General features: G+C 42.7%; 1 protein-coding gene across 1 annotated transcript in view; it reads left to right on the top strand.

Annotated features, from left to right (window-relative positions):
* CPA6 (carboxypeptidase A6) overlaps window positions 1-25,857 on the top strand; it is a 183,491-nt gene that overhangs the window by 114,728 nt on the left and 42,906 nt on the right. Inside the window, 3 exon segments of the mRNA XM_030190168.1 lie at window positions 7,846-7,960; window positions 12,635-12,736; window positions 16,745-16,849. Of these exon segments, the coding sequence (XP_030046028.1) occupies window positions 7,846-7,960; window positions 12,635-12,736; window positions 16,745-16,849 (322 nt within the window).

Below are 25,857 nucleotides of genomic sequence, written 5' to 3'. Positions count from 1 at the left end.
GAATTTTTCTTCACTCAACGTGTAATTAAAATCTGGAATTCGTTGCCATAGATTGTGGTAAAAGCGGTTAGCTTAGTGGAATTTTAAAAAGGTTTGGATGGCTTCCTAAAGGAAAAGTCCATAGACCATTATTTAATGGACTTGGGGAAAATCCATTATTTCTGGGATAAGCAGTATAAAATGTTTTGTACTTTTTTGGGATCTTGCCAGGTATTTGTGACCTGGATTGGCCACTGTTAGAAACAGGATGCTGGGCTTGATGGACCTTTGGTCTTTCCCAGTATGGCAATACTTATGTACTTATGACTATAAAAACATAAGAGTAGCCATACTGGGTCAGATCAATGGTCCATCTGGTCCAGTATCCTGTTTCCAAACAGTGGTGAAGCCAGGTCACTAGTACCTGGCAGAAACCCAATTATTGGCAACATTCTATGCTACGAATCCTGGGGCAAGCAGTTGCTTCCCCAAGTCTGTCTCAATAGCAAACTATGGATTTTTCCTCCAGGAACTTGTCCAAACATTTTAAAACCCAGATATGCTAACCACTGTTGCCACCTCCTCCAGCAAAGAGTTCCAGAGCTTAACTATTTGTTGAGTGAGAAAACATTTCCTCCTATTTGTTTTAAAAGTATTTCTATGTAACTTCCTTGAGTGTCCCCTAGTCTTTGTATTTTCAGAATGAGTAAAAAATCAATTTATTTCTACTCGTTCTACACCACTCAGGATTTTGTAGACCTCAATCATATCTCCCCTAATTTGTCTCCTTTCCAAGCTGAAGAACCCTAACCTCTTTAACCTTTCTTCATATCAGAGGAGTTCCATCCCTTTATCATTTTGGTCCCTCTTCTTTGAACCTTTTCTAATTCTGCTATATCTTTTTGAGATACAGTGACCAGAACTGAACGTAATACTCTAAGGTGCAGTCGCACCATGGACGATACAGAGGCATTATAGTATTTTCAATCTTATTCACCATCCCTTCCTTTATAATTCCTATCATCCTATTTGCTTTTTTGGCCGCCACCACACACTGAGCAGAAGATTTCAGCATATTATCTAGAACGATGCCTAGAGTGCTGACCCCCAATTTGGACCCCAGTATCAGGTAACTATGATTCGGATTATTCTTTCCAGTGTGCATCACCTTGCATTTGTCCACATTAAATTTCATCTGCCATTTGGATGCCCAGTCTTCTAATTTCCTAAGGTCTTCCTGCAATATTTCACAGTCTGCACGTGTTTTAACAACCTTGAATAATTTCATATCATCTGCAAATATAATCACCTCACTCATCGTTCCAATTTCCATATCATTTATAAATATGTTAAATAGCACTGGTCCCAGTACTGATTCCTGTGGCACTCCACTGTTCACCATCCTCCATTGAGAGAAATGACCATTTAACATTACCCTATGTTATCTGTCCAATAACCAATTCCTAATCCATAGCAGAACGTTGCCTCCTATCCCATGACTCTTTAATTTTCTCAGGAGTCTCTCATGAGGAACCTTATCAAAATCTTTCTGAAAATCTAAATATACTACATCAACCAGCTCACCTTTATCCACATGTTTATTCACCCTTCAAAGAAATGAAGGGTGAACCCATGCTGACTCTTTCCCATTAAATCATGTTTGTCTATGTGTTCTGTAATTTTATTCTTTACATACAGTTTCCACTGTTCTTCCCGGCACTGACATCAGGCTTACCGGTCTGTAATTTTTAGATCACCCCAGAACCATTTTAAAAAATCAGCATCACATTGACCACCCTCCAATCTTCAGGTACTACGTACAATTTTAACGACAGGTTACATATTACTAACAGCAGATCAGCAATTTCATGTTTGAGTTCTTTGGGTACCATCTGGTCCAGGTGATGTATTACTCTTTAATTTGTCAGTTTGGCTCAGTACATCTTCCAGGTTCACCGAGATTTATTTCAGTTCCCCCACATCATCACCCTTGAAAACCATTTCCGGTACATGCAGATTTGTCACATCTTCTTCTGTAAAGACAGAAGCAAAGAATTCATTCAGTTTCTCCGCTATGGCCTTGTTCTCTCTGAGTGCCCCTTTTATTCCTTCATGATCTAACAGTCCCACAGATTCCCTCACAGGCTTTCTGCTTCTGATGTACCTAAAAAAGTTGTTACTGTGAGTTTTAGCCTCTGCAGCAAGTTTCTATTCATATTATCTTTTAGCCTTCTTTATTAATGCTTTGCATCTAATTTGCCAGTGGTAATGTTGCTTCTTATTTTCTTCATTTGGGTCCTTTTTCCATTCTTTGAAGGGCCATCTTTTGGCTGTATTAGCCTCTTTTACTTCACCTTTTAACCACGCTGGCTGTCGTTTTCTCTTCTTTTCAGCTTTTCAAATATGTGGAATGCACCTGGTCTGGGCTTCCAAGATGATATTTTTGAATAATGTCCAAGCCTGATTTAAGGGCTCATTTTCAAAGCACTTAGAATTACAAAGTTCCATAGGTTACTATGGAACTTTGTAAGTCTAAGTGCTTTGAAAATACACTATTTAGTGTCCTCACCTTAGCAGCCGATCTTTTTAGTTTCTTTTTAACCATTTCCCTCATTTTATTATAGTTGCCTTTTTAAAAATTAAATGCAGCTATAGTAGATTTCCTTTATGGGTTCATCCCAGATAGTAGCTCAAACTTGATCATGTTATGATCACTGTTTCCCAGGGGACCCAACATTATGCCCTGTATTATGCCCTGCATTATGCTCTGTATGCCACCAAGGGCCATATCCAAAATGGCTCCCCTCTTGTCTGTTCCTGGACTAGTTGCTCCAAGAAGCAGTAGTTTATTACATCCCTGATGTAAGGGAAATGGAAAGGAACTTGATATTTTGCCTTTCTGTGGTTTTTGCAACTACATAGTATATACGGGTACCTATTTATACCTGGGGAAATGGAGGGTTAAGTGGCTTGCCGAGGGTCACAAGGAGCTTTAGTGGGAATTGAAACCAGTTCCCCAGGATCAAAGTCTGCACTAACCACTAGGCTACTCCTCCAGTCCTCCATTTATCCAGTCAATATTGGGTAATTGAAATCACCCATTATTTTAGTGTTGCCCAATTTGCCAGCTTTCTTAATCTCTGTAAACATCTCTTCATCTGTCTGTTCATTCTGTCCCAGTGGACGGTAGTACAGCCCTACGAGAATACTCCTTCCCTCCAAACATGGAATTTCTATCCATAATGATTCAACACTGCTATCTATTTCATGTAGAATGCTTATTTTATTTGACTCTTTCCTATCCACTGTACTGCTCTATCCAGCACCGCTGCATCTTCAAAATAACTGCTGAGATGCAGCAGTCTTGCAGGACTGCGAAGCAGTGGCATAGCCACAGGTGGGCCTGGGTGGGCCAGGGCCCACCCACTTAGGGCTCATGCCCACCCAACAGTAGGACATGTTTAGCAGTAGCTGGTGGGGATCCCAAGCTCTGCCAGCTGAAGACATCCCCCTGATAATAATTAAAATGCTACTCTGCATGATTCTGGCACCTGTGCATGCTCCATTTTCAGCGCATGCCTGCTGCAGACTGCCAAGGTGGAAAGAAGCGTTTTCCCGCCAGCTCAGACATTTTTCTGGTGGGGGTTGGGAAGAACACTTGGTGCCCACCCATTTCTTGCCTAGGCCCACCCAAAAATCTGTTGTCTGGCTACGCCCCTGCTGCGAAGACCACAAGACTGCTGCAGGAAGTCTTGGCAGCTATTAAGAAGAAGTGGTGGCACTGGGTAGAGCAACAGAGGTGAGCAGGAAAGAGTGGGGTTTCCTGTCCACCGAAGAGGCCACTAGACTACCAGGGCTCTTCCAAGGTAGGTTCCGGGGGGGGGGGGGCTGTAGTGGGCAGGGGGGGTGCTGGAAACCAAGGTGAGGGTGACAGCAGGGGCCTGGGAGCCCATTGACCCTTTCTGTCCGGGGGCCCAGATTACTGTCATTCCACCCCTGCTTGTAGCTACTCCACTGAGAGAGGGAGTAACAGAATGAAGCTGCTGCTAAAGACAGTTCTTGTCAGGGAAAGGACCTGCAATCTGGCAGCAGTGGAGCTGGGGACTACTAACATCCTGAGTAACAAAAGGGAGATCCCCCCAGGGTCTTATCCACTAATCTGTTCAAACTGGGAAAATAGGCACTGGGGAACCAAGATTCATAGCAGAATAAGAGAGTGAACGCACGAGGCAATAGAGCATAGAGGATGTGTTTGCCCCACAGAGGGGAAAAGAGGTAAAATACTGGGCTTGACCACGGCCCAAAGGGCTACAATAAATGTTAAAGGAAATAGAGGTTTCTATGAATGGACCGGATTGAATTGGATTTATAAATTTTATATGCCGCTTTGCACAATGTGTTAAAGCGGTTTACAAAAACAATCAATTGGTAACAAATTCAATCTAACATAATGTAACCTACCATCCAAAAAATACATAATCAAAGCAATATGAATTCTTAAAACATTACCAAAACCATCATGTTTTTCAAAGCTTACGAAAGCTAAAATATGAAGGAACGTTATGCAATTCATGTGGTAAAGTGTTCCAAAGTGAAGGGCCCACATACGAAAAAGCAGCGTAACAGGGAGTTAAAAACTTTTACAACTATCCAGCCTGTGAAAAAGTGTGAAACATGTTTTGAGATGGAGAATACAATTCAGAGGAGACCAAAAGTTATCAATCGGCATTTGATTCTTGTGCAACTACTTCAGTTTGTTAGACTATTTACCTTATTGTTTTCTTGTCCATTCTTTTGAATATACTTGTACTAGTAAAAGAGGCCCATTTCAGAGCAAATGAAACGGGTGCTAGCAAGGTTTTCGTCGCCAACAACCCCCCCCTCCCTCCCTGGCCAACCCCTTCGTTGTTCTGCCATTGCTCCGCCCTCGAGGGCGGGGCCCAGAGCGATTTTGGTGGCTTCACCACGAACCTTCGAACCTTTTTGAAGGAAGTCAGGGCTTGGCTTCACTGACATCAGTGTCCTCAGAACGTTGAGGGTGACTTTTATTATAGTAGATATTAATGAAGAGGCCATTAAAATGGAGTTTATCATAAAATTGTGAACAGTCTCCCAGTCACTTTTTGCCTTTACTATGCCTAATTACTATTAACAGCTAATGTTTTCAGATCACTATCAGGGACCCTTAACAGTCTGTTTCTGTGAGAGAGAAGCTGAGAAGAATTAGAGTACATTTCTGGTCATAGACAGCAATATATTTTTATGCACCAGCCTCTGGGGTATCCCTCAGCCCAACCAATCTGAGATGTCCGATACACATCCATTCCTAGCTTCTGAGAGCTGTCCTCTTTGTCAGGTCTGTGGGGACAAATCACCTATTTGCAGATGATATCTAAGAATGAGATGGAATGTCTATTAGATTGTAAGCTATTAGATTGTAAGCTCTTTGAGCAGGGACTGTCTTTCTTCTATGTTTGTGCAGCGCTATGTATGCCTTGTAGCGCTATAGAAATGCTAAATAGTAGTAAATAGTAGTAGTAGTAATGTAAATCCTTTGATTTAAACTTAAATACAAATAATCTGGAGCTCTAGTGTGCCAAATTCTACTGAAATAAACACTTGATCTCCGATTTCATGTTGCTGTCACATTAATAACAATGCCCATTATTTGTATTCAGCCAAATAATATTTTTTATTATTCATATTCAGTCGTATGCTAAAATATGCTATTAAGTACAGCTCTAAAAATAACTTGTGTACTTAATTGCAACTCTCCCTGAGCACAGATTTTGAAAAGACAAGTAATTAGATCTAAAATCCAAATCTAATTCAAATATGGATTATGTCCATGCAGGCAGACAGGTAATGTCAGCCTTAGTTAATAAAGCCATCAACTCCAAGTGAGATCCTACAAATTCCTAGCTCTGACTGCTTGGTAATGGAAGGAAGACTGAAAAATCAAACATAGAGAAAGGGAGAGAATAAAGAAAAGACTGGAGGTGAGAAAAGTAGGAAAATAAGCAAGAAATGTTGGTATATTGGGGGATGAAGAAAGAAAAGGAGGAGGAAGAGAGAAATGAAGGGGACCAAGAGGAAGATGCAGAGGGTCAACCATTTCTCCGCACTTTTGTTCCAACTCATTCTTGGAGAGCCTTAGAGAAAAATTCAAATGAATAATTGAAAAGTAAAAATTTAAAGAGATGTCAGCCATTTGAGACTTCAGCAAGAATTTACCTAGCCCTTGAATTGATTTTAATATGAAGCTTTCTTTCTTTTCTTTTTTTTTTCTTTTTAGTTCCGCAACTCTGGAATGACTTACCTCCTTATATCAGGGCAGAACAGTCATTTGCCGCATTTAAACTCCATCTGAAAACTTATTATTTTGAACTAGCATATTGTCCACCATCCCTTCATAGGTTTGGATATGCCCCCTAGCACTGAGTAGTCTCCTGATGTTCTTTATTGTCCCTGTCCCCCTCCCTATCCTTGATCCTTACCTTCTAGTACAAATGGCTGGTTAGCCTCTGTCCTCTTAATTTTATGGCGTGCTCTTTCCTTTTATGATTATATTGACTTATTGTAAACTGCGTTTGACCTGTCCACAGATAGAGTACAGCAAATCTGCTCAATAAATAATAAACAATTTAATTGTTCTGAGATGAGCTATAGGCTAAATATCATGATTAACCAAAGCTGCACAATTAGTAGTGGAGTCAATATATGTAGTAGGATTTTTCATACTCAAGTTACACTGATTAATTATCTTTCTGTATGCACTATTGTCCCTCACTCAAGAGGCAACACACAGGTGTGTATGTTCCAGATTTCAGCTGATGGCAGTGAGCGTATTTTTTTAAAATGCTGGCTACCACTGGCTGTTAAACCTGAATATTCAATGCCAGGCCAGAAATGGACATTGGCATTGATTATCCATTTCAGCAGTAATACCTGGAAGTTATGCGGGTACAGCTACGTAAATTCCAGGAGGGCTCCAGCTCCGTTCCTGGGCCATCCCAGCACTGCCCAGATAGTGCCACTGCAATCAGAGGATATTCAGAGGTGATAACCAGCACTATCAAATTAAATTGAATATTTGAGCCAATATTTACAAAAGATGGAATGAGAAAACATAATTTTCATGTTAATTACATTATTTGTTCACTAGTTTACTACTCCTTATCTAAGCCTCCTTGTACTGTTCAACCAGCTTAAACCATTTCCAAGTAGAAGTTTTATCAGTAGAGTCTCAATTCTTAAGCAAATCATCTTTATTGTAGTACTTCGAATAAACAAAGAAAATCCAACTTACTATTCAGTTGCTTAGACAGAATTGTTGCTTTCTGCACAGAGTCTGCAACTTGTCACTCCAGAGGCAAGGAGTTAGCCAGAACCTCAGCCCAGCTGAGAGAAAAAGCTATAATTCTCAAAAGAAATAACGTGGAGAAACTCAGGGTAAATAAAAAGGGAATTACTTGTGGAGATGCTAAAAAATCTTGATGGAATTACAGTAAATTAAGGAGGGATCAGCCCTAGAACAGCTGCTGATCACAAAGCATGCAAGGAAAACTGGGCTCTCTCACATAGCCCGCAGGGGCAGAGAGGCTGGCCCTAGCTCAGAGCTAACAGCCAATAGGGAAAGCTCACAAGGAGTCAATCACAGGATACTGCAAACTGTAGGAGAAGTAGTCCTAATACACAGTGCTATCTATCACACAGACAATGCAATTGTATATCAATTAGAGTATTATTTGTATTCATTACAATATACCCTGCCTCACTGAATATCGGGGCAGAACACTCCTTCTCTGCAATTCTCTATTCTTGCTATTAATGGCCATTTTATTTCTGTTTTTTTCTTTAATCCAGGGTCCTCATATCAAACCTGCAGAATTTGATTGAGAAACAAATTGGTGTTCAGTCCTTTAGAAAGCAGAGAGCGGTATCGGGATATAATTATGAAGCGTACCATTCATTGGAAGAGGTATGTACTGAATGGGCTGGATTCAGTAAATGGTGCTCAATATTTGGTGCAAAACAAAATTGGCGCCGAACAGTATTTTATGACAGCTGTTCTGGGATCAGCGCTGTTTATAGAATAGTGCGTAGCCCCAGAATCCATGTTGAACTTTGGACACAAAGAATTACTGAAATCAAGTGTAAATCCCAGCATGCAAGTTGGGTGCTGATCTGCACTATTCTATAACACTGTGAGCATTTTAAGGGAATGCCCCTGACCCACCCATGCGCCTCCCATGGCCATGCTCCCTTTGTAGATCTACACAGAAACACTTAAGCGCTATTCTGTAAATGATCATGTAATTGTGTTTTCGCATGGATCTGCTGTTTCTGCCCCATTTCAGTGCTTTGCATCCATTAGAACAGTTTTCTGCACTGAAAATTCAGTGTGGAAATAGTGCCTAATATTCGGTGACATATATAGACCTCTCCTACTTACGTCTTCTATGAAATAACGCCCAAGAAGTAAACCTTTTGCATCGGAACAGAAGTTCCAGATCAAGATGTCATGATATGAGGCTCAAAAGGAGTAGACTCAGAAGTAACACAGGAGAGGAATCGCGTGATGACCAGTTGAGTGAGCGGACTTACTCCTGGAGAGCTCTGCCTTTTCCTTCCTGTAATTTGCACTTATCCATGGCAAACTTTGTTTAACCAGTGATCTTTGGACAGCAACTTGGCAGTATGCATACCGAGAATGTGTCGGCAGGTTTTTCTGTGCTAGGAGCAACAGTTATGAGCCAGAAATTTAAGAGAACACCGGCAGATAAGAAGACTTTGAGGCCAAGATGGCTGCGGCAGCGGATCAGCATCTTACCCACTGTTGCTGCCATTTTGGAAGACAAAATGGCACATTTGAATTCTACTCTGCAGGAATTCATGGACGCTATGGCGACACATGCTACAAAAATTGAGGATAACCGCCAGAGAATATAGGCACAGAAATTTACCACCAAGCAGCTCACAGATCAGATTATGCAACTAAAAAAAGACTAAGCCCAACTCCTGGAACGCATCGATGACCAAGAAAACCACAGCAGGTGGAATAATATTTGCCTGATAGACTTTTCAGAGCAAATTTCAGATGCAGATCTCATGGATGTTTGCCTTAAGGACTTACCAGTGGCATTGCCCCTTCTATCCACCATTTGCCCTCCCTCTCCCATCCATCCAGGGTCTGCCCCCCATCTCTCTCCCTTCCATCCAGGATCTGTCCCTTTTCTCTCTCTCTCTCTGTCCCCTCTTTTCAGCCCCCAGTTCTAGCCCCATTATCCCACCTGCCCCTAGTTCCAGCCCCATTATCCCACCAGTCCCTAGTTTCAGCCCCAGCCCCTTTCTCCCTTCCATCCAAGATCTGTATTCTCTCTCTCTCTCCCTCTCTCTCTCTCTGCCCCTAGTCCAGCCTCAGCCCACTTCTCCCACCTGCCCCCCTTTTTAGCCCCCAGTTCCAGCCCCATTATCCCACCAGTCCCCAGTTTCATCAAGGTCCATCAAGCCCAGCATCCTGTTTCCAACAGTGGCCAATCCAGATCACAAGTACCTGGCAAGATCCCAAAACATTTTGTGCTGCTTATGCTAAAAATAAGCAGTGGATTTTCCCCAAGTCATTTTAATACTGGCTTATGGACTTTTCTTTTAGGAAACCATCCAAACCTTTTAACAACTCCGCTAAGCTAACTGCTTTTACTATATTCTTTGGCAACAAATTCCAGTAATTACACGTTGAATGAAGAAATATTTTCTCCGATTTGTTATAAATTTACTACTTTATAGCTTCATTGAATGCCCCCTAATCCTAGTATTTTTGGAAAGAGTAAACAAGCGATTCACATCTACCCTCCATTCCACTCATTATTTTATAGACCTCTATCATATCTCCCCTCAGCCGTCTCTTCTCCAAGCTGAAGAGCCCTAGCTGCTTTAGCCTTTCCTCATATTTTCGTCGCCGTTCTCTGTACCTTAGAATAAAATCTTGTACACATGCATCCAGTGTGCTTTCCCTGGTTAGCGTGCAACTTTTACTCAGGTCCTATGTGCATTTAATTTTTTTACTGCATCAGTAAGCAAAAATTTGGCTTTCTGCATCGGCCTCTCAGATCTTTCATTGAACCGTTAGAAGAATATACTAACAAAATAATTGGATTCTCAGAACAACAGCCAAGGCAACAGCAGTTTCTCCCTTTTTGGCAGTTCTAATTGTTTATGTATGTGTCACTTTGCTCCTTTCTCCAGAACCTAAATTACAAAGGATTCATCTGATTCAAAAATAGTTTTTGCATCATTCTGCAGAGGATGCATTGTAAAAAGGATTAAAAGAAGACTGTATAAGTTTCTAAAGCTCAAAGAGGGCAGAAGATTTCACTGTTTTAATGAGAGTATTCCTGCTCCTGCTAGAAACACATTTTTTAAATTTAGTAAGAGGGAAATAATCATGCTGGTAACTGCCACAGATGTATAGCTTGAATTTCCTTACAAATCTGAATTATTCACATGTACGTTTGCCATATTAAGGAGGAACTGTGAAAGGTGCACCTTTTTTTTCTCAGCAGCTGAATGCAGTCCAGGGAGCCAGTCTTAAGTGACTGGATTGAGGAGTAGCCTAATGGTTAGAGCAGAAGCTCTGTTCAAATCCCACTGCTTCTCCTTATTATCTTGGGAACTTAACTCTCCAATGTCTCAGGTACAAACATCTCGTAATGCGTGGTTAGTGTGCAAATTAGGCTACCACAGAAATGCGTTAAAACATTTTGCAGTATTTTGCTCATATGCATCATCAAAATTGTTAAAATATTTTTTGTACGGGGTGTATCATGAGTGGAGAGCAGGTGTTCCTGCGTTATCCAGCTACCGCATTATGATCAGCATGCATTAACTGAATAATGCAGCGTAACATTAATTTAATATTACTTGTATTCACATTTCAGTGACTAAATCTTCGATATGTTGCTTATTTTTATATGCTTTACAATTTGTATTCACATTCAATTATATAAACTGTATCAGTCTTCTTATTCTTGTAAGCCACATTGAACTAAATTATTTTTTGGGATAATGTGGGATGTAAGCATCAAATAAATAGATAAATAAATAAAATAAACATGAGAGCACTTAGTGCCTCCTACATAGGAGGTGGTAAGGGCTCCTGCATTAAGTTTTTGCAGGTCTCGCATGCTAATGGGGACATTAGCACACAACCTAAATATTTTAAAACCTTAAAAAAGTGCCATGTGCGTTAAGCCCTTATTTTACTACACAATAAATGGGCTTCTCAGATTGCAGGCCCTCCAGAGACAAAAAAATACTTATTGTACCTGAATGTACCCCGCTTCAATAGCTTATGGGCTTGCAGGCGTTATATAAGAAATTAAATTAAAAAAAGGGAAAGACCTGATGTGAGGGGGTATACAGAACACTACCACCTCACTATTCTTAAGACCCTTAAGAATAGTCCCTCAGATAGCCTGAGACACCTTAAAACCACTAGTCCTGCTCAGGGAAAAGTGAGATAGAAGGGGTGGAGTCATAACTAGGAAGTGTAAAAGGCAGGGTCAGAGTGGGGTTAAGGAGGCCCAGGGAAGGAAGAACTGAAACCCCAATATATGCTTTTACAACTTATGTCTAGTGACCTTGACCTAGCTGAGGTAAGCCAACTTTGGATTTGCCAGTTGTAAGCCTGGTTCTGAGCTCTGGCTGGAGCCAGACCTGGAAACTCAGAGAGAGAGAAGAACTTACAGGCTGTGTTTTGGACCCTGTCAGCCACAGGCCCTGGTTAAGACTATGTTATCTGAACTAAAGAGACACTTCATCTTTTGTTCCTGGCCCTGTGACGTAACAGGCCTCAGCTTTCTGTTAATAAAGCACTTGTTTCATTTTTACACCTTACTCTGACTGTTATTGTGCAAGCCCACTCTCGACCCTCGCTTGCTCGCCGTATCACACCTCCCTATTGCCTTTGTTTCTGTGGCCCTGTTGTAAAAAGGCTCAAGCACTTAGGTTGGAAGAATTGAATCTAAGTGAAGGTTAATTTACCTGCACCAAGCATCATATCCTTTTATAATTAAAAACAAGTACAGTAACTCATACAGACTCTTTTTCTGTTGACAAATTGGAACTCATTGTCCTTTAAAAGTGAAACTGGAAAAAGGAGAGCCCAGACAGTCCCTGCAAAAGCCCAGCTAGTGTTTTTACATAGCAGTTGCTATTGATTTAACTCTCCCAGCTCACACTCTCTCCTGTCTGTGATTTCTTCCTCATATTCCCTCAGAGAGTACTATACATTTTATAAGTTGCTGTTGTAATATTATAGTTTGATTTTTTTATTCAACGTTGAAAAAAAAGTTATTTATTTGCCTGTCATAAAGTACTTCAGGGGTCCCCCATTTATTTACTGTAGCGTTCAAAGGAAAAGGGCATACACATTTGGCAAGAAAAACATTTTACAGGTATGTACCCTAATCCATTTGTATATCTTGTGCAATCATAGCCTTTGTTGGTAGGCGTTATATGATGGAACTCCTGAGATCTTACTCATATTCTGCTGCTCTTATGCCACGAAGGAAGAGAAAAGTTGAAAGTCTGGCACTTTCTGTTTCACTGAACACAACTATTAACATCAATTGTGTTTCTGTATTCATTTTAGATACAAAGTTGGATGTATTATATGAATGAAAGTCATTCAGATCTTATATCCATGTTCTCCATTGGAAAATCCTATGAAGGAAGACCTCTGTTTGTGCTCAAGGTACAAAGCAACTGGTTTAGTAAAATGCATGTGAACAAAATAGAAAACAACATGAAGCAGACCATCCAACTTCATTGACAAAATGTATTATAATACTTATTATGAAGGTACTTTTCAAAAGTTATCCAGCCTGTGCATGGGTAAAAGCATTTGCATAGTTCAAGAATGCACTTTTGTCTGCACTGAGTGAAGGTTTTTTTCAGGTTGAGATCATGTTAGGGACTACAATACTAGATTTATATTTTCAAAGCTATATGCATTGTTTTAATCAAAAGTGCCCACAGCAAAAACAGATGCAATTGTCTGCAGGTACTTTTTATCTTAGGCAGTTACCAAAGTGAAATTCAGTGCCTGCTTACTTTCACTTTGAAAATGAATACAAAATCCTTAGGTAAAAGGTAGCTACAAATTCTGCAGCAGTGTGGGTGGTATGAAAATTGCCTTCTATGCATAATGTAGTGTGTCGTGTCTAATTCACTTAACAGGAACCATACTGTGTTATGAAAAATTAAGACCCTTGGAAAAGTGTTTCTTCATTTTTCCTGTTGGCTGTTTGCTACTACAGAATTATATAGGGTCAATACAAATGTTTACAAGATGCAAAATGGCTTCAGGATTTAGGAACTAAAGTCTGTCCTCTTTCAAAGCTCCTGTCTGATCACCTTTAGAATGGTTTTAGATTGTTGATCATTTAGTTTAATTGTCTGATTCACATTTCTAAGCTGATAAATTGGATTTTTTACCCAGACAGTCCATAAATGAAAGGCTGATATTCAAACAATGTATTCTCCTAGCTTTTAGAGTTATACTCCTAAATTGGGCTCTTTGAAAATTTAATAGGGCTGTGTGCCTAAATATCTATACTCAAAATTTTACTAAACTCCTAAACTTAGGAGCATAATAAGTGGGTGTCAACTCTAGCATACCAAAGGTGGGGCAGTAGGGGGCGTGCACCCTGGGTGCAAGCAGTAACGGGGTGTGCTGAGCAATTGTGGATCTGTCGGCTCTGCCAGTCCCCTGCCTCCTCTGATGTCAACTTCCTGTTCCAGGGCAAGGGACCAGCAGAACTGACAGTCACATGACTGCTTAGTGCACCCCCTTGCTTAGAGGAGGGGGTGCTGTGCCCTGTGTGGCAACCAAGGTAGGTACACCACTGGGAGTCAACAAGGGTAGATTTAAGGCAGAGAAAAGTTATAAGGAGCTTATAACTGATTTTCAGCACTAGGCTCATAAATCTATGTAAATGAGTGGTAGGCCTAAATTTATAAGCATGAAGCGCAATTCTATGAATTGGCGCCTAAAGATAGGTGCCAACCATGCACATAAGATACAGAATAATAGCACTTATGCCAGGGGTGTAGCCAGACTTCGGCAGGAGGGAGGTCCAGAGCCCGAGGTGAGGGGGCACATTTTAGCCCCCGTCCCACCCCACCATTGCCGACCCCGCCACCACCACCAACTTTGCCCCCCCTCCCGCCGCCAACCCGCCGTCGCCTACCTTTGCTGGCGGGGGACCACAACCCCTGCCAGCCGAGGTTGTCTTCTTCCTGCAAAAGGCTTCCTCCTTCCGTTTCTGATGTCAGACTCACAGGACGAAGCCCAGCAAAGGTAGGCGACGGCGGGTTGGCGGCGGGAGGGGGGGTCGAGAGGTTCATCGGCAGGGGGGTCCAGGGCCAAATCTACAGGGGCCCAGGCCTCCCCAGGCCCCATGTAGCTATGCCACTGACTTATGCACATGGTTGGTGCCACTAATTGGCAATTACACATGTAAGTGCTAGGTGCTATTATCTAATGTACATGACACCATTATAGAATTGGCATTAAGTGCATGGCATTGGGGCGCCTATATCTCTGTACCAATTTATAGAATTGTCACCATAACTTATAATCATAACTTACCAAATGTAAATGTTTGCTGTTAATGTGCGGTAAATGCAAAACTTACCGCACTGTTGTAAAAGGGCCCCTAAATTAAGAGTAAAATTACCGAACGTTGCAATTAGCTTCACTAATTTGTACAGGTGAGAAAATATATGACCCTCAGTACAGAATATAAGTAGATTTACTACATATATGAGGAAGGATGAAGCAGAAGCCAACAGAACTTCATCTTTGGATTTAGCATTGAAACCAGTTCAAAATCTGGATTCAGGTTTTGGCTGAAAATGCTTATGCATTTTTGGCTAAAACCAAAGCTCTGTGCTTCCCCCAGGTCCTTCTGGAATGGCTGGCCATCCGACCCCAACCCCTCTGCCCTCCCACTACCCAATGGCCCTTCCCGGGCCTACCTTTAAATCCCCAGTCGCTCTTCCCTGCAGGCTCCTCAGTCAGAATGGCTGCCGGGATTTCTCGCAGCAGCCTCAGACTTCCACGGTGGGGTCCCAATGGATATTTTGGGATTGGAAACAGTATAAGCAGGAGCATCTGTTATGCATTTACCACATAGGGCAGACATTTACCACATTACATGCCACTGCAGGTAATACAATGCGGGCCAAAGCCGATATAAATTAATGGTATTCAGATCTGCCATGCTAGTTCTCCTTCCAACATATCCCCCCCCCCCCCCCCCACATGATCCCATTCTCACTCCCCTGACATTCAAAACCCCAAAAAACCCCTCTAACCCCCATGTCAATCCTTAACCCTCCAACTCCCCTCAATGTCACTTCTCAACCCCCCCTTCTGACAATCTGTGATCTCAACTCCCCTGATCTCAATTGTCAAACCCTTCCAATCCCATAACGCTATAATTCCTTCTCAAAATGCAAGCCCTGCCCACCAGTATCAAAAGTCTTTCAATCTTGAAGTTGTACAGCATTGGATAAACACTAGAGACCAAAAATATTAATTTCCTTTTTTAATTAGGCATATAGGTATCTCTACAGTATCAATCATTGGCTAAAAAGCCATCCATATATAACTGCTTCATCCTTAAAAAATATTTTACAATATACAGAAAATGGACTGAATAGCATGCACAGTTGGAATAAAGAAAAGAGGTCAGTTACTCTTTGAAGAAGCTTTGTAAAGCAATGACCCTCCAGGGGTATAGCTACTATTGAGTGAGCCTAGCAAAAAGCCTAGGTCTTCTCAGTGCTGCCACCTCTCACTGTACCTATTTCCCACACATAGACAACCGACTTCCTGCTCTCTTCCTCCACAATTGGATTTCTCTCTCCCCTTCCCCTCCTGGGTCCTGCATCTCTTCCTGCGCCATCCTCCCTCCTTCAGTCCTCCAAACTTATGACGAGTTGCTGGCAGCAGAAGCACTTCCGACAGGCCTCCTCTGGACAAGCCCAATACCTTCCTTCTGCTGCATCTTGTCTCCTCTGCTGCAACTTCCTTTGCAGGCACTGGTCAATACTCAGACTGGTGCCTGGTTAACCTCACCTAACTTAATGCTGTTCGCTAGCTGGTTAGCGGACTCAATATCACCACCAACTGGTAGGTCACTGCTCTGCCCAAACTACGCCTCCAGCCTGCCCATAACCTCGCCGGTTAGAGGATGGCCGGTTGGCAGGAATATTCAGTGGCACTGTCCAATTCAATGCTACTGAATATCCCCGATAATTCCCGGACAAACAATTTAAACTGCCAGGAGCTTCTCCTGGTCGTTTAAATCACTTTGAATACCTACCCCTTTATTTCTTTCGAATACAGAAGGAAATAACAAGTTTTGATATTCCTGCCGTATTAGGTTTGAGGTTCAAGCCATTCTGGCCAGCCTCAAGGCCTCAATTTTTGTGGTAATTCCTTGGAAAATATTACTATAGCGTTAGAAAAGAAGAAAGACGGTTAAGTTTTATAGATTCTCCATTCGCATGGGTGTGAACTATGCAGTGTGCAGACTTTTGTGCATGGATTATATACCATATTTCAGAATCGGAGGTAACAGAATCTTTGCTTGTAGCTAGGCACATAGGAAGATGTACAGGAAAAGCTGTGTATCCATACTTTGGCATTATTTAAGAATCCATCATTTACTGTCAATACTCGCATTTTCAGCTTGGCAAAAGGATAAGGCCTTACAAACGAGCTGTGTGGATAGACTGCGGCATTCATGCACGAGAATGGATTGGCCCTGCATTCTGCCAGTGGTTTGTGAAAGAAGTGAGTGTTTAATGTTTTATTATTCAAGACCCTATAAAACTATAAATGCAGTGTGTACTGCAGACTGAATGTGTTGCAGGCAATCCCAGAAGCTGTGCTGTTTTCAGGGACTGATCTATCCAGAAGCCAGGGAGCACATTTCACAAAGAAAGGGATGCATGCAAAGTTCACAGAGATGCACTGTTAAAATCCAAGTAACAACTTGGACTGGACTGCCTGACTTTATGTTAAGACTTCTGTTTGAAAATGACAAGGCCTTTTCTATGGTACTTTTTGCCTGGTAGTTTTTTGAAGCAAATGGTTTAATGGCTAGTATAGGTATATCAAATTGCAATACTGGAGCACTGTAAAGCAGTCAGGTTTTCAGGCTACTCGAATATACATGAGATATATTTGCAGGCATTGCCTTCAGTGTACGCAAGCACAGCTCATGAATATTCATTAGGGATATTTACACAGACTGGTTTGCGGCCTTCCAGAATTGAGTTTGCCTATGGCAGGGGTTCTCAGACTTTTTGGGTTTGCACAGTGGCGTACCAAGGGGGGGGGTCGGTGGGGACGGTCCGCCCCCGGGTGCACGCCGCTGGGGGGGTGCCGCATGCCTGTCGGCTCCGCTCGTTCTGGAGCAGAGGGAGCATGGAACGAGCGAAGCCGACAGGCGCACGGCACCCCCCCCCCCCCCAGCAGGTAAAAATGCACCCGGGGGGGGGGGGCATATCGGCGATCCACCCCGGGTGTCAGCCACCCTAGGAACGCCACTGGGTTTGCAACACCCCCCATAGGCCACATGGGTCTCCGCAGCACACCTTTACTACTTAACATTTCTAGAGCGCTACTAGGATTACGCAGCGCTGTACAAATTAACGAATAAGGACGGTCCCTGCTCAGAAGAGCTTACAATCTTTGCCTCCCTGCAGCCCCCTCCTCTCATAGCAGCACACCTCTGCCTTCCCTAAATCCAGCATCGCTCGCTACCTTCCTTCCTGCAGGTCCAGGGTCGCTGCCACTTCCTTCTTCTTCCCTCACCACCGCTGCAGTGCTTGCAGCTTACATTTTAGGGCCATCCACAATTCACACAGGCACTCTGGGGCCTTCCCAGTCTGCCACATCTGGCCCTCTTTGATGCAGCTTCCTGTTGCGAGGGCTGGATGCGGCACAGGGAAGTCCCTGCAGTACCAGTGTGAATTGCGGATGGCCCGAAAATGTAAACTGCAAGCATTGCAGCGGCGGTGGGGAAAGGAGGAGGAAGCAGCAGATTCTGGACTTGCGGGAGGGGAAAGTAGGGAGTGTCTGCCGCACCCCTGAGAGTTCGCTGTGGTGCACCAGGGTGCTGCAACGCATAGTTTGGGAACCGTTGGCCTATGGTAAAAACATCCTAGGGATTTACAAAGAGGCACTTTAGTACTACAATTGTTATATGTATTTATGATGTTTGCATGGGGGTCACTTTTGTAAAGAGATTCTTCCTGGGTAAATAGGTGTTTACCTGCTGAGAAGGCCCCTTTAAAAGTTGTTATCGGTCCTCCACAGGAAAAAGGCAGGACTGGAGCCAGTGTCAGGATTTTGAAATTTCCAGAGACAAATATACCTGCTGTTCAAAAAATATATTACTCCGAATGGTCTTAAAAAGTGTTCTCGGTGCAGCAAGGTCATGTCTGTGATCATTGGTGATTGCCATACCTTGGACCTGACCATAAGGCCTCTAATTGTAAACTCTATTCTTGTATGCAGAAACAAGCCCAAAAGAGTTGTGATGCCCTGCGCAAGACTTTTTGTCGCATCTATGTCCATCGGCAATCAGTGGCATCAGTCTCTACAGCTCCTAGAGCTGCATCAGCTACTAAGTATAAATGCCAAGAGGTTCGCACCCCCTCTGTGGAGTCGGTGTCACGTGACAGCCTTCTCAGAACCAGAACCAGATTTCCGATTCAGCCCCTTCATCTTCTCAGGTTGTCACCGTACCAGTATCAGCCCAGCCTTTACCGATGCCTGCATCTGAAGAGTGGCTCTGGGCCATGCTGCAGGAGCTGGAGCAAATCTTGGCTTGGCACGATGCTAAGGAATCAATGAGGCCCATGTCCCTGTTCGTTGACACTGGGGCTCTGTTGGGTGTTGGAGCCAGCACCAACAAGGTGCTCCTTTCCAGCCAATCAGAGGATGAAGTCACCCCGGTGTCCAGGAGGGGGCCCCGGGCCGTTCCTCGGCACTCCCACCCAGTGTCTTGCCATGAGTCCAGTGGCCCAAGGCAAGCACAGACTAAGTATTCTCATAAAGAGTACATTACTGAGTCTCACACGGACTGCTCATGGGTTTCTGGCATAGAACCATAGGACCACTCAGAGGAGTGGTTCCTTGGTCTGCCTTTAGACCCCTCCTCACTTCAGGAAAAGAGAAAGTCTCCCCCAGAGTAACTCTCCTTTGTCACTTTTCTAGAGGAGATGGCTAAATCTGTCCCATTAAGTTGGAGGTTGAGGATGAGCTCAGGGCCAAAATGTTGGTGTCATCGACTATGATTCCCCTCCTAAGAAGGTTGTGACTGTACCTGTGCACAGCATCCTTAAGGTGGCACAGATAAAGCATTAGGAGACCCCTCTTTCTCTGCAGCCTTTACATAAGAAAGGTAGACTCTATGTATAGAGTCCAGAAGGCTTCCAGATTTGAGAAGCAGCAGCTTCCTCAGTGTTCTGTGGTGGTCGAATCCACCCTCAAAAGGGCCAGAAGCTCCAGGACCCATGCCTCAGCACCCCTGGGGAAGGATGCTTGGACGCTGGAGTCTTTGGGGAGGAAAGTGTATCAGGCTCTAAGCTAATTTCCTGCATACAGTCCTACATGAGCTTCCACTTGAAGAACTTGGTGCACAGTGTGACAGGGTTTGCAGACATTTTAGCTCCATAGCAGGCCGCAGACCTCCGCCAGTTAGTAGCCAAGCAGAAGGAGTGTCAAAAGCACATGGCCCAAGCAACCTATGATGCTTTTGATGTGGTGTCCAGTCTCTACCTCAGGTATTGGTATGTGCAAACTCGCCTGGCTTCATGTTTCAGACCTAGAACCAGCAGTTCAGGAGAAACTCGCAGACTTCTCCTGTCATGGAGACAATTTTTATGGGGACAAGGTGGAAGAAGTCGCTGACCTCATCAAGAAACATGATAATACCATAAAGTCCCTTTCTCAGCCCACTCCTTTTGCGGCCTTCACTACTTTAACATATTTGGGCAGTGGTCAGAGGAGAACCTGCTATTCTCAAAACCATAGTTTCACTCTGTCTACTGCTCCCCCCCCCCCCCCCCCCCCCCCCGCCAGCAGACCCAGGGTTCCCACTCCAGGCCTCAGCAGCAACAGAAGCCCCAGTCAAAGCAGGGGACAAGCTATTAATTGGGTCCAAAAGTGACCATCCAGGACAGCCTACTGGCCAAACTTCAAACTGGTACCAATAATTAAACTATTAACATTTTTTTTAGCAATAAAATCACTTTTTCATCAAGAATAAAATGTCTTAAGTAAAATTACAGTTCAACTAATATTCAGTCGATCATCTCCTTAATCCAATAAAGCACCATAGCTTTATTGGGTTTTGTGATCTTTCTTCCTATGTTATTCATGTCTGAGATCTTTGAGCTATACGGTACTTAGCAGCATCTACCTTTCTCTGAATCTGTGCAATTTGTGTGTTGAGTTTCACTGAAAGAAATCTGATCACAGTGAGCAAAGTAATAATGCTCACAAAAACAACCAGCTGCAGGATACAGAGTAAAGTAACTGGGTGTTTAATAGAATCCAGGTATCCTCTAACAGATGGGGAACATTAAAAAAACCAACTTAAGGCCACTGCCTCCTTCATGTGATCTTCAGTCCTACGCAATGCATTTTTCATGTGCAATGTAGCATTAAATTGTGATCTGTATTCACTACATCTGTCAAATTAAATGTGAATTTTGTCAACAAAATATGAACATCAGGAACTTCTGGCATAACAGTCCAGAATAAATAATACGTAATTGGGCATGAATAATTTTTGAACCATCCAATTTCAAAAGTTCCATTAATGTGCAGTAAGCATTGGGTTATCCCAAGTGATGATCACCGGAAGAGGAGTTTGAATAATAAAAGAACAATTTCCCAGGTAATGAACCTGATACTTGGCATTAGTAACAGATACATTATAGGTATCATCAAAAGTGAATGGTGCCATGTCAAATACCATAAGTGGAGATTTCAGTGTGTCATGTGTGAATATGAAAAGTTCCTTAGGATTGAATAGATATGTTAGAGCTCCCCCTACTGTATATCCATGGTTAAGAATTGGAAAACTGATATTCATCAACTGATTTTGTCCTACAAGTAAAACAGTGGTGTGGTACTTTGTATGTCCTACAATCTGCACATGCCACAAATTACTATATTTATAAGAAGGAAATGTCACATCTTGAAAATAAGAATTTAAAAGATATGGCCATTTTCTTGCATCCAATACTTTTAAATAGAAGAGTAAGAAGTAATAAATATCAACTGTGTCATAGTGCACTCAAATATTTGAGATATATTACGAGTGAGTCCTCCAGTGTATTCATGTAAGGACTGATATTCTTTTCCAATATCTGTAAGAACAGTGGCAGTTACATCCCCTGTGAAAATTTGGAAAGCTTTCCTAGAAAAAAACCTCCTATGTGTGAATTCTGACTAGCATCTTTTGACAATGCTGTTAATTTCTCATAGTGTTCATTCTACTTATAATTGTAAATGTGCTTGAAGTGCCTAGAATTGTGCCAATCACCCCAAAAATACTTTGAGGCAATCTACATCTTTCTTGGTATCTAGAAACGAATCTGTTAGCAAGTATGTCCATGTCTTCTATGGGTTTAGTAACAGGTATGTGTTTAGTATTCCCGCGTGACACGTATAATTCATTCAAATTTAGCTTAATTAGCATTGCATGTATAGCTGTAGTGGACAAGACCACTAATAGATGTAATGTAATAGGTGAAATGGAAAATGTATAATTCTATATGGTTCCTTGGACATGTCTCCTAGCAGCTACTGCTGGATCTGTCCAAGACAGCTGAATCCAATGGTCTCCAATAGGAACTCTGGGAAAAGATGCATCCTGAAAATCTATATCACCATCCTTATAAATCTTAAGTCTCTGTGATGTATTTCTGTTGTCAATTGACAAAGTAAATTTACATGTGTTTGTTGCAATAATGTGTGCTGGTGAATATTAATGAAAAGAATCTGTGTCCACGTCATTGAACCATATTGTGTGCTTTCCTGCCGGCCAACTGAATGTAATCTCTGGTGTATCATAATACACTGTCTCTGGCAAAGTAATCACATGTGGATGCTTCTGTTCCACTCTGACTGCTGGTATCTTTGCTCTAGGATTTCCATGTGCTGGATTCCCACTTGATCTATATCTGCAAACTTGTTTGCTAGGTACATATCTAAGCCTTGCTATGCAAATTATAGGTTTCAGTACCTTGGGTTTTAGAAGAAATTGATCATCAGTCTCACAACTGATAAACAAATACTTGTACCACTGGGGCTAAAGTATTAATTCTCATTGAGAAGTGCAGTTCTTAATTTGCTTCCTTTCTCCTGCTCTACATGTCTGTTCTAGTCCTCGTTGTGGTACATGTGGAGGGGCATAATCGAACGGAGCACCCAAGTATTCATGAGGGCGTCCTCGCAGGACGGCCCCGTAAAGGGGCGGGGCAACCCGTATTATCGAAACAAGATGGGCGTCCATCTTTCATTTCGATAATATGGTTGGGGACGCCCAAATCATGAAATTTAGGTCGACCTTAGAGATGGTTGTCCTTAGGTCGTTTTTGAGATGGTCATCCCCGGTTTTCGGCGATAATGGAAACCGAGGACGCCCATCTCAAAAACGACCAAATCCAAGCCATTTGGTCATGGGAGGAGCCAGCATTCGTAGTGCTCTGGTCCCCCTCTCATGCCAGGACACCAACCGGGCACCCTAAGGGGCACTGCAGTGGACTTCAGAAAAAGGTCTCAGGTGCATAGCTCCCTTACCTTGGGTGCTGAGCCCCCCCAACCCCCCCCCCCCCCAAAACTCACAACTGTACACCACTACCATAGCCCTTAGGGATGAAGGGGGGCATGTACTTGTGGGTACAGTGGGTTTCTGGTGGGTTTTGGAGGGCTCACATTTACCACCACAAGTGTAACAGGTAGGGGAGGATGGGCCTGGGTCTGCCTGCCTGAAGTACACTGCACCCACTAAAACTGCTCCAGGTACCTGCATACTGCTGCAATGGACCTGAGTATGGCATTTGAGGCTGGCATAGAGACTGGCAAAACAGTATTTTTAAAGATTTTTTTGAGGGTTGGAGGGGGTAAGTGACCACTGGGGGAGTAAGGGGAGGTCATCCCCGATTCCCTCCGGTAGTCATCTGGTCAGTTCGGGCACCTTTTTGATGCTTGGTTGTGAAAAAAAATGGACCAAGTAAAGTCGGCCAAGTGTTCATCAGGGACGCCCTTCTTTTTTCCATTATCGGCCGAGGACGCCCATCTCCTAAGCATGCCCCAGTCCCGCCTTCGCAACAGAAAAGCAGTTAAGGGCGCCGCAACAGAAAGCAGTTGAGGGCGCCCAAAATCGGCTTTCGATTATGCCGATTTGGGTGACCTTGCGAGAAGGACGCCCATCTCCCGATTTGTGTCAGAAGATGGGCGCCCTTCTCTTTTGAAAATTCACCTGATAGGGTTACAGCTGTGTGGAAAGGACGTTGTATCCAGGTTAGATATGCTGGTATAGGATTGTACTTCAGATGTTCACCTACAGGCAAAACAAAAGGCACTTTGCTTTTCCATGTGAGTGAAATCTTACAAGTCTATATTAAACACCAGTTCTCATTTAGTGCTTCAATTCTGAGTCTCTCTACCTTTGATAGCAATTCCAGATCTATACTACAATATCTTCGCCCCCACTTTACACAGGAAGCATGCCTTCCTGAAAGTTGTCATGCAATATGATAGGCTGTGTTCTACGTGTAAGCCCCCCCCCCAGTGCACACACCTCTGGCTCAGCTCCACTCCAGGATTTCACTCTACCTTTCACCCAGGGTCCCTGGGGGCAAACAAACAAATCCAAATCTTTCTTTGCCACACACACAGCTCCACTGGCAGGATCACATGAGCTGGGCATAGACTGGGGCTGGACTTATTCCAGTAGTCCAAGGGTACTCTTTCTCTGGGCACTCTTTTGTTTTCTTGCACACCAAAGACTAGTCAGCAGTCCCAGTTGCACAAAATGTCAACTCGCTTTACTAACGGTAACTCGAAAATAGTTCATAAACTTGATAAATTGGTCTGTACAATTCAGGGTCTTTTTAGGTGATCAGCACAGCGCAAAGCAAGTTCTTCCAGTGGCATACCTAAGGTATTTGATCACTGTTTAACAGTCCCCTCCAAAATCCAGTACTACGCATACTGAGAATACAAAACACAACAAATGTCATTCAGAACCTACACAGCACTTCTACCATATCATAAGCAGTAACTTCTACAAGTCACACAAGAGTGTACCTAGGAAAAAGCAGCATCTTAAACATTGCAGTGAGCACTAGAACATCAATTCACCTATTGTAAAACTAAACCAGCCAGAATAGTACAGATCATCAATCCTGCACAGTCAGTGCCAACAGAAAACCATGTCTTTTTCACAGACACAAATATGCCCGAATCCACTATAGAATAAGCAATAATTGTAAACTGCTGAGACCTGCTTTAAGACCTGTTAGTTAGTGTTAGCAGTATAATAAATTTTAAATAAAATATAAACTAAAAATAGAAATATTTAGACAAAAATTAAACTGAACCCCCCAAGAAGCCAGATTCTGCATATAATGCAACATCACAGAAACAGAAAATGTCCCCTAGTGCTGTGCAAAATATAAAGATAGCAGATGTAAATTTGAAAAAAAAAATCAAATACCAATCACCACTTTACAAATTAACAAATAGAAATAAAACAAATAAGGAAAATAAGATAATACAAATTGGACCAATACATTTAGCTTTCAGAGGCCAAAATCTCCTTCCTCAGGTCAATACAGTATACTGCTATTACAGTATCCTGTCCTGGCCTAAGGAAGGGGTTTTTTTTTGTCTCTGAAAGTTAGTCAAAATGTATTAAAATTAGTCCAACAAAAAGATTACCTTATTTTTATTTTCTAATTATAAATATTTATTAACACAGTTACAACAGTACTTTAACCTAAGGCAAAAAAAAATCTTTTATCTATCTTTGTTGTTGCTGGTTTCTGCTTTCCAATCCCTCAAAATCCTTCAATTGTTTTCCCTCACCATCTACCTGCACCCAGTCTCACAGCCCTACTCATATCCCTCACCCAGTCACTTAGTTCCCATTGTCCTCTAATCCCTGCTGAGTTTCATAGTCCCCACTATTCCCAAGTCCCCATTCTTCCACCCTACACATTCCCTAAATCTCCACTTACATTCCCAACATCCATCCAATCTTAGAGTCTTTCTCCTGGTCACCCACCCAATCTCAGAAGCTTTGCATAAGTATGAGCTATGCTTTCCCACATTACCATGTCCCCAAGATTTGCTGTCCTTTCTCTTTCTCCTCTTTTCGAAGCATCCATTGCCCCTTCCTTTGCTGCATACCTTTTTCTCTTCTTGCCCAGCTTCCACCAATCTGCCCCACCTCACTCTGTTTATGGAAGCATTGCCTGAGGTAATCAGCCACATTGACTGAAACATGGTGAACAGTAGGGGATGCTCTCAGTAATAGGCAGGGGTGTGGGTTAGATTAGTGGTAAAATGTATATGTCAGGGTAGGGAGAAAATCTGGGTGGTAGATTAAGTATAGGAACCTGCATGCTCAACTATCCAGGGAAACAACAAAAGCTGACTTTGAGTAGGAATAATAGCCTACAGTTGCTGCTAGTAGGGATATGGCGATTGTTCATAAAATCATCTACGGAGATGCCCCGACTTACATGCTAGACCTCGTTGACTTACCTCCC

Source organism: Microcaecilia unicolor, chromosome 1, assembly GCF_901765095.1.
Source record: "Microcaecilia unicolor chromosome 1, aMicUni1.1, whole genome shotgun sequence".
Lineage (NCBI taxonomy): Eukaryota > Metazoa > Chordata > Amphibia > Gymnophiona > Siphonopidae > Microcaecilia > Microcaecilia unicolor.
This window is presented reverse-complemented; position numbering and strand designations above follow the sequence as displayed.